The sequence below is a fragment of the Symphodus melops genome (assembly GCF_947650265.1).
Source record: "Symphodus melops genome assembly, chromosome: 21".
Classification (NCBI taxonomy): Eukaryota; Metazoa; Chordata; class Actinopteri; order Labriformes; family Labridae; genus Symphodus; species Symphodus melops.
In genome coordinates, this window is record NC_136711.1 from 19,354,958 (window position 1) to 19,364,957 (window position 10,000).

Here is a 10,000-nt window from a genome sequence, read left to right on the forward strand (position 1 = left end):
AAAAGGAGCCTTTATCATGACACTCTGGGATGAGCTTGTAATGCAAACAGCCGAATGTTTTTCCTCGGTCCTTCTCCTGCCAGCTCCGTCTGGTATTTCTAAAGTCCTAGATTGAGCTGATGTGAGAATAATATCAGGAGAATGAGAAACTTCTTGAAAAGGTCCTGTAGATTCGCTCCGAAAGTTCGTCTGGATCAAAGATGTCCCACTCGATGTGTTTTTAAAATGCTCCCTTTTTCCAGCTGAATTAGCAAACAGAAGCCCCCCTCCCTCCCAAAAAGAAAAGAAAAACCCTCCTCCAGACAGTTTGTCAGGATGGCAGGGAGGACGGAGGGCGTCACATTCCTCTGTGACGGCACCGAGCAGCACCAGGACGGCCTGACGGACAAAGTTCACCTCACGCTGGAACAGGAACTTCTTTCTCCCTTCAGAAAATAAAATACCAAGTAGCGAGACGAGAGGATGTGAGTCATGAAATCTGACAGATGTGGAGCAAGGGGTGGCTGATGCGTAAAGAGGAGGCATGTTCATTCATGAGAAAAATGTTTGCACTACTCTGATAACGATTCCACAGAACATGGAGTCTCTTTCAGACAACACCTTTGTGCACCAAGAAGACTTTGGACTTCCACGTCCAGTCGGTGTATAAAAGTCTCCTGGTCTGGGATGACTGGGACAAAACTAAGCACACTCCTGCAGGTGTGTGGCCGCTCAGAGTGAGGAGATCCTGTTAATAGAACGTCTCTGTTGACTTTAATCCCCTCGCTCCATATTGACTCTTTAAACGACTTCCCTGTTTCACGCACGGTACCTTGTCACTGAAGGAGGAAGTTGACATTACTGCGTGAGCAGATGGCGGCTGTTTTTGCAGCACAAAGACGTCTGTGTGTGTGTGTGTGTGTGTGTGTGTGTGTGTGAGACAAAGCTCCACGAACGGACGATCAACAAGTTTTGAGCACTTCTGCTTTTTTATCTTAAAGCCATCAAAGGTTGGAAAACATCTCCAAAAATAATCAGAAACTTTAGAAGAAGAAAAAAAATCTGCAGGGGGGTCAGTGCCTTGCTTAAGGGCAACTCGGCCGGGACCCGGACTGGTGACGTGTCGGTTCTAAATCACCGCCCCCCTTTCCACAGACTTCCACACTTTTTCTGAAGAAGTAAAAAAAAACAGATTTTAAGGAAGCGGTCTCGTCTGCATTAATTCGTCATCTCAACTACTTTTCTACAATTCAGAGAAAAGTGTTCTGAACGTTTTAACAGCTGTTTCGCTGATCTCATCTGTACGTGTGCTGAACTTTGACCCCAAAAGTTCAAGTTCATCCTGGAAGGGAAATTAGATCGGCTTTAAGATTCAGTTTTTTGTCCCTTCGGTGTTAAAATGAGCTCGATGCTGAAATATTACAGAAGGTAAATTTCCTCATATTTTATTAAATCTAATAGTACTCAGGGGCGGCTGTGGATCAGTGGTTTAGTCATCTCTCCAGCAGAGGGTCAAGGGTTCGACACCTGCAGCAACATGTCCGATGTGACCTCAAGACGAGTTTAACACTGATGCAGTCTTTACTGTCAGTGTGTGAAGATTAGAAAAGAGCTTTACAAGCTCAAGTCCATTTACAGTTTTGAATCCATTATTATTCAGGATTATTTCAGTGCATGCCGGAGTCCGTCTGTGTGAAGCAGGCGGCGGTTCTTCCCAGCAAAGAATGTTCTTGGAATTAACAGCGACGCAGCACGAGAGCTGAAAACAAGCCTCAAGTCACTCGCTCGTATTTCACGTTCACCCTGAAGAGCAGCAGCAGCGGGGAGGAACTTAAATTACAGCGAGGCTCGGAGACACGAAAGGTCGGCTGAAATGCGACACCGCGGACAGATCTGCAAGTCGAGGTGATGAAATAACAGAAGACGTCACGAGTCTTCGAAACGGCACACGTTACAAAGTGTGTTCTGACTTTTACCTCCGGCGTGCAGCACTGACGTCATGATGGACGGCACCCACGACGTCTCGCTGTTGGAGGCGTGGAACTCATTCTGCAGGTCCGTGTAAAAGATCCCCACACAGGACGGGAACGCCAGAGTCAGAGCGAGGACTAAGATGGTAGCAACCAGCACCACCCAGCCCCACCCTCCGTCCGGAGCCGTGACCACCCCCGGTCCAACCGCCGAGCGTCTGCGTTCACCTGCGTGCCCCGCCTCCTCGGACTCGCAGTCTGGATCTTTGTCCATCCCGTTGACCCGTTGAAGGACTCCGGAGGCCTCGGCGTCCAGGCGGCGATCACTCGTCCCCCTGATTCCATTTCTGTGAGTCATTGTCTGCGCCGCACTTCAGGCAAGGCTTCTGCGTTAGCTCTGCAGGTTGTGTAGTCTCTCCTGTCGTCCATGTCACTGTGGCTGCAGCGACCTGAGGGACACCAAACACAAAGCATGTCACTTGCAAACGCTCTGTTTTAAATGTTCTCAACTTGTGACATCACAGTGGGATTCTAGAAAAAAAAAAAATCCACCTGTCCCCCCCCCATGGACTCCACCTCCAGCCTAAAGCAAAACTTTGCCACAGGTTTTCCACCATTTTTATTCTCTCTACAGACGAGTGATGTCTACTAGGAAAACTCAGGGGGGCGGGGCTTATTTAAAGAGACACACACACCAAAACGGAGCATTCTGAGAGAGCTGGTTTCTGCAGGGTCACAAACCTCCTCTGCTGCTTGATTCATGTCATATTTGGACCAAATCATTTATTTAGGCTGTTTGAAAAGGTGAAAAAGGAGGAGAATATGTCTCCTTTAAAGAAGCAACGCCAGACGTGAAACGCCCCGTGGTCTCCAGCGCTGACTCTGAGAAAATAAGCAGCTGGTCAGCAAACCTCAGGCTATCTACAGGAGTGTGTGCATGAAGACTAAATCAAAAGTAAACAGGACAATGAAGTCCTGCTCTTGAAAACAAAACAAAAACACGAGATGATTTGTGCAAGTTAGACGCACTCAGCTCATTTCCGGTCGCTCCAAGTTACAGTAATCCAAACTAAATGAGCCGGAAGGAAATAAAAGACTCGGGCTTGGCTCTGGCTCCTGAGTCGGCAGATGGTGGACTTTGTTATGTGACCAACATGTTTAGAGAAACTTTATTCAAAGTCGAGGACGATCACAGGAGACTCCCTGTCCCCTGGAAAGACCGTGAACTCCCATCGGCCCCTGCAGGAGCCTCGGGGTCGTAGACCAGAGCTTCACCTTGATCATCCACCAGAAAAATGTCAAATGAATATTAATGCTTTAAAGTCAGCGAGGTCAGATTGTGTAATGAGTTAACAAAGGAGAGGTCTGATGGGTTTACGGACAAATACTGTAAGCCTGTGTGGGTGGAAAGTTAATCTTGCCAGCATGAGACCAACGTGCTCCTGGGAAAATCCTTGAATGAAAAGCTCTCTGTGCAAAAACCTCCAATGGGGTTTTTGCCACCAGAGGCTCCAACTAACATTTCCAGATGTACCAACTGCTGAGAGGAGAAACATGAATGAGATTATGATCCCTGAAAACACAAATGCAGAACACATCGGGCTTCTCCAGGGCGGAACGATGGTGATGCAAAAGCGCCAAACTCGCATGCAAATTTAAACCGTTCGACATTAAAGACGACGTGCTCAGAAAACTTCCAGGTAAAAATGACAAATTATCTGCTTAACAACAAATTAATGAAAAGAAATCATTAATCCATTTAACAAGCAGCAGACACACAAACCACTTTAGGTCCGAACTTACTGACAAGAAACACAAACCTCCGTAATAACACGTTAAACCAGGTCAGATCAATCGATTAGAAAGATTTCTTTGCGTCTAAAGGGGAACTTTTCCTCGGGCTCAAGCACGAAGAGAAACAAACGACTGCGTGACTTAAAAATCTGTTGAATTCCACATTTATTCCTCTTTATAAATGAACCCATGATTGTGTCGTACCTTCGCATCGCACGCCACCGCGTCCAAACTTAGCGTATCGTTCCTCGTCGCATCGTATCGTCGCATCGTAACCGACAGACTCGTCCGAGTTACGTAACGGTAAACTTCATGGTTGTTGTTTTTGTTCTTCACTTTTTAAACAGCTAGCTGTTCCCCTCTGTTTCCAGTCTTTGTGCTAAGCTACGCTAATAACTTCCATCCTCCAGCTTCCCGCTTTACCAAACAAGAACTTGTCGTCAATCTTCAATTTTAGAAAGAAAACAAATGAGCATATTTTTTCGATTGCCAAACTTTACACTGAGAAAAAAAAAAAGTCTGCTTTTTCACATCACACAGATTATTTATTCACCTTCAAGGGATCTTTAACGTCTCTGGAAATACTTTGAGAACAATGTTAAGAGTTAGTTAACCCGATCCAGACCAGGCGCTCGTGCTTTCTTTTAAAAATAGCTCCAGCTCAAATGTAATGGCGACACAAAAACCCAAAACAGCCCAGGAATTAAAGTACACAAAAGAAAGCGTACAGATGTGGTGTGGTGTTTTATTCCTGTTACTGCATCCTGAGAGTGTGACGGATCAGTGAAGGGGGGGAACGGCCTCTTATATCTCTGCAATCTGAGCCATGACATCCTGTTTTTCTCATTTACCTCCTGAACCATCTCCTGCAGCAGCAGCAGCAGCAGCTCGCTGCTCGCTCTTCCACAGGAAAAACTAATCAATAACTTTTCCCTTAAAGGCTTTAAACAAATAAGGGAAAGATCTGTGATTGAATTCTGCATGTTTCATGTCTAAATGAAAGTGATGGTGAGCAGCTGCTGCTGCTGGGACAGCCCATGAGGGGATGAGACATGGCAGTTTGTCATGGTCAGATATCTGAACACTGGTATCGGACCACATGAGCTCAGCTTCATCACATTTAAATACTGACTGTTTTAACAGCAACATAAAGCCAGCTGACCCACGTGGCATCTCCTATTTATGTCGGTTTGTTTGTGTATAAAAACCCACCAGAATATGGATTTTAACTCCAAACACCATGACATCCCTGTCAGGTCTGATTAGAGCTTCCCCTTGTGCAGCTTTAAAATAAACTATCGCTTTAAAAAAAGACACATTGTTCTTATATGTGTGTCAATCAGTGTTATTTCCTCCTGAAATGTAAACACACGCTGCTGCACATCACTTAAGGAGCAACGAGGAAGCGATTTCAGCAGAAATTCAGATCAGTCTATAAAGCGGATTTTTTTGGTTCTGAATAAAATCAATAAAATCACCTTTCTTTAGCGTTGCTGGTTGATCTTCGGGTCGTCCAGCGCTTCCCGCCCCCCCTTCGTCAGTCAAGGCTGCACAGGCGCGGTCGCTTCTTGTTGACAGCCGAGCAGCAGCGGCTGTAGTCCGGGGAAGTCTCTCTCTGCTGCTCGTCACGGAGCTCCAGCAGCCTGCGCGCGCGCGCCTGCCCGCCTGCGGGGGGGAGGAGACTGATGTGGCCGCCTGCGAGGGTCGGGGTGCGGGGCTGTGCAGGGCTGTGCAGGGCTGTGCAGGCCCCAGTCCAACCAGAGAAGCCCAGCTGCCCTGTGACAACACGCACAGGCTGCAGAGAGGTGCTGAAGAGGGCCCAGACATGTAGGCTGTAGAGAGCCGTAATGGAGGACACAGACAGACAGTGGGCTATTATGTGGGTCTGTATGAAAGGAGGGGGTCACATGGAAATATAGGCTAATGCAGGCTTTCCCAACCTCGGTCCAGATCCCATGTGGGCTCGTATAGAACTCAAATGAGGTCGTCTGAATTTTGCATTTTTATATATATATTTTTTTATTACATATTTTTTTGTTTTATTTATTTATTTTGGTTGTTTTTTTAACAATAACTTCACTTGTGAATCTTTATGCAAAAGGACAAAACTTGTATTCAGGGCAACAAATAATTGTTGCTTCACAGGTAGAAGGTTCCTGGTTCGAATCCCTGTCGTACGGGGCTTTTCTAGAGTTTGCATGTTCTCCCTGTGCATCAATCAATCAATCAATCAATCTTTATTTATATAGCGTCAATTCATAACAGGCGTTATCTCGAGACACTTTACAAAAGCAGGTAAAGGACCTTACTGACCTTACTGTGTGTGTTTTCTGCAGGTCCTTGAAACACGTTTGTGAGCCCTTACTAGTCTGGGCCCCCCTATAGCATGCCTGTTGACAAGCAGCACCTTGATTTTGAACTTGAATTTCCCTCTGGATCAATAAAGTATCTATCTATCTATCTATCTATCTCTGATTATGTTGTTTGTAAAAAGTCAACCAGACAAAATAATCGCCAAACACACGCACATGAATCCACTTTTTTATTCCCTTGTTAGAGTCCAGGACTTCTAATGAAATGTTGTTTCTGGTGACCTCCAGTGGTGCAGCATCTCACCTTGATGCGATGATGCACAGGTGAACTCAAGGTCAAACTGAAATCACTACTCATACTACGCTGCCTCAATTTGCAAGCTACATATTTGGCATTTTCTACACGTTAACATTTTTATTTTATTCTCAATTTTTTGGGGAGAAATTGATTTCTTAACATTTTGTTCCTTTGTCATTTGCTGCTTTATAAATAGAGATGAAAAAAAAATCCCATGTGAAATGAGTTTCTTTAGTATAAATATAGAGAGCGAGCTGGGAGACAAGGAAGGCGTGTGATTGGTTCATCAGATTGGTACCTCAAGGCAGACATTGGTCGAAGTTTTTTTGAAGGTTCACCAAACACGAGGCTCCTCCTATCGCTTTTCCTTCACTTCCTGTTTTTGATTAATAAAGTTTATGTTTGTAACTGAATAAAAAGTAACAGAACCAACAAAGAGTCCGAGAGACGACCTTTTAAAACACAGACACATTTTATGATTTAAAAACCAGACGGGGGGGTTTCGTTAAAGTCGTTACATGTAAAGAAACAACGTTCGGTAGACAAAATTCAAAAAATACAAAATAAATAAAAGTGAAACAAACAATCAGACCAATTGTTTAGTCATCTTCTGAACATATCTCCACGGTCTCCGTTGACAATATTCACATTTGACATCAATACTGTTGATAAATTAACACAAAGGAATATGAGACATTTTCAATACGTCTAAATGAGCGTACACGAGTGCATGTCCACAAACGCATGCAAGATGTTTACAGAGTGACCGGCAAAGTGATTCATGTGTTTTTTAAAAAATAAAAAATAAATCTTTCTTTTGGGAGTTTTCCTGCAGGTAAATAAAGGTGTGAGGAGAGGAGTGGGGGGGGGGCAGGACGGGATCTGATTGGTTGATTAATTTGTTTATGTTTCGTTAAATGACAAAGAGACAAAAACAAGAAAGAAACAGAAGGTGTGAGTAGAGAATCTGTCGACCTGTTCCACACATTAAATCTACACCTACACACCTTACAGAGAGCCATGCCTTCCCTCTGCCCCCCCCCCGCCCCCCCTCCAGCCCCAACCCCCCACCATGCAGCACATACACTTTGCACCAACACAGAGGTCAGACTAAATCCAGTACACAACATCGTAATCTCTACAACAAAGCATGCTCTCATGTGTTCACGTGCCCAAACAACACAAGATATATCCACTCTTTTTGCAGATTGGTTCAAATTGCACATCATCTGTAGACGTTAAGAAGTGCACGTGAGAGAATACAAACCAATTTGTTTTTTAGTATGTTTTAAAAAAAAAACAAACAACGGGTGCTCGATTTAAATGTTAATATAGTCAGACTAGAAAGTTCAACATGGTCAGTGGTTCCCGTAGGCAGGGGCGTGTCCAGACCTGAAGGACCGGGGCCCTGACCCGTGCAGGGGTGGCCTGGTGTTCCTGCGCACAAATCAATAAGGAGCATTTATCGACCCCTTCTGTCTGCACTGATGATATCGACTTTTAGGTAACGGAAGGTAAACATCTTCAAAAAAATTTTTTTTTTTCAAAGACATAAGTCCAAAGTCACAATTCATTGGCGTTACACAGAAACATGGATGGATTGATTTTATAATCATTTAATTTAATAAACAGTCAGAGGAACAGCTGATGACCGGAGAAGCGAGTTTTGCAAGTCACTGAAAAGTAAAGAAATTAGCAAGCTAACGTTTGCTAGCGAGCGCCTCAGGATTCTTTGAATCAGTCGTTTATAAAGTATTCACGGTGTCACGAAAGGGAAAGACCACCGGTCATCCTCAGGGGTCTTTAAACGTCAAAACAAGTTCAGATCATTGATTCACTTTTCGTTAGCATCTCCGTTAGCATCGTTAGCATCTCCGTCCGACTGAAGACTAAACGTTTAGAAAGTGAAGTCAAGGCCAGGAAGTGTAAAGTCGTTTTCTTGTTGGCTGTCCTGCGACCTCCTGTGGCGGTCCGGACTCAGCCTCCGTTTGGGAACCACTGACCCGAACCGTCGAGGTTAAAACTGGGCTCACGAAGGTGACGGGTTTTAATAAGTGCTTCAAGGTTAATAACACACAAATAAATCGATTCAATCATCGGGGATCGCTTCAGCATGCAACTCAGGGACGAAGCAAAAAGAGGCCGAACGACGGCGAGTCTGAAGTCCGATCTGGTTTCTGTTTTCAAGTGCACAGCTGGAGTTTTACTAAGATAAGACCTGCTCGGTCTGGTCTTCCTGCTTTCCTCCCATTGAGGAGCAAACGCAGTCCCAAACCACCGTCGTCCTCAGGGTTCACCGCAGATTCAGACACAGTTTTAAATGGCGTGATTGTGGCTCGATTCAGCTTGAACGCAAAATGGCACAAGAAGAGTTTTTTTTTTAGCATAAGGTGAAAACAAAGCGGAGGGGCGACGGATCTGTTGGCTCGCCTCTCGCCGAAACACGAACGATACAAACCAAGCTAAAGACCGCATTAAACATCACACCTCAGGTAAGTGCCTCCGGGTTTTTTTTTTTGTTGGGTTTTTTTTTTTTTTTTTTTAAGGTACGAGAGGCGACTTGTGATAAGAGGGGAGAACAACTGTGCACAACACAGGTCAAAGGCACAACACTGGACACGAGGGGAAACAACACCCGACGGTGCTTTGCAAAAGGCCAAAAGAGGCTGACGAGGGAGAAAAGAAAAAAAAAGAAAAACAAAAGTGCTCCTCGATGTGACACAAAACACGGCCGAGAGGAAAAAAACGACAAAATAAAAAACCAACAAAGAAGAAGTCACATCAAAGGTCAGAGCTCCGATGTCTGACTGAACACGGTCAGAGGAGCAGATGGGGGTTTCTTTTTTCTGGCATTCTTTTAGTTCATGCTGATATATAAATTAACTTTATACAAACTTTAAGGGGCAGTGATGATAATAAGTTGAGACTCTCCACCTGCTGACACCTTCTGATACGACTTCACGCTGCTCATGTGACACGAGGAATCATCGATCAAGCAGCATTTTGTTTCTGCAGGTTTGAAGTCGATTAATCAAGATTTATTTTTTTTTTGCGCCATTTTTTTTGCCTTTTTTGTTTGGAGGAGAGAGCGAGGGGATGACATGCAGCGAAGGGCAGAGGTTTGGATTTGAACCCTCAGCCTCTGTACGAAACGTCGTTAAAAGATATTTGAGTGGATATTTTCGCTGCTTTATAAACGGGAGGCCGATTCATGCTTGCATTGTGCACGTCATTTAAAAATATTCAGCCAGACGTTTGTTTCCTCGTGTAAACACGCGTCATTAAAAAGACGTTATATAAAATCCATCTATTATTATAATTATGACCTTTTTTTAACAGACTGATCTCATGTCGCTCAAATCAGCGCGTGGTGTCACATAAGACACGTAAAGTCACGTGTTTATATTTATATATATATATCAAGAGAAATAAACTTCAGCCAATCTACCAGCACAAAAACAACAACTTAACGTGAAATTAAAGCTTCACTCCGCAGCTCGGAAAGGTGGCACCACGTGTCACCTTGCAGGGTGTGATAATGTAAATATCTACGAAGGTGTAATCTCAAGTGTTTGAGGGCTTAAAGTACGATGAGCTCGATTCAGCTTCACGCCAACAGCTGCTACAAGTGCTGCACGATGAGAGAA

General features: G+C 44.4%; 2 protein-coding genes across 2 annotated transcripts in view; both read right to left on the reverse strand.

The window, feature by feature from the left end:
* Positions 1-5,754, reverse strand: part of slc16a5a (solute carrier family 16 member 5a) — an 11,972-nt gene extending 6,218 nt beyond the window's left edge. Inside the window, 2 exon segments of the mRNA XM_079333683.1 lie at positions 1,956-2,398; positions 5,222-5,754. Of these exon segments, the coding sequence (XP_079189809.1) occupies positions 1,956-2,307 (352 nt within the window). The 5' untranslated portion in view covers positions 2,308-2,398; positions 5,222-5,754.
* A 1,894-nt stretch (positions 5,755-7,648) lies between these two features.
* The window catches only part of kctd2 (potassium channel tetramerization domain containing 2), a 7,086-nt gene continuing 4,734 nt past the window's right edge, over positions 7,649-10,000 (reverse strand). Inside the window, exon 6 of the mRNA XM_079333705.1 lies at positions 7,649-10,000. This exon is cut by the window's right edge and continues 1,834 nt beyond it. The gene's annotated coding sequence lies outside the window, so the exon portion shown is untranslated.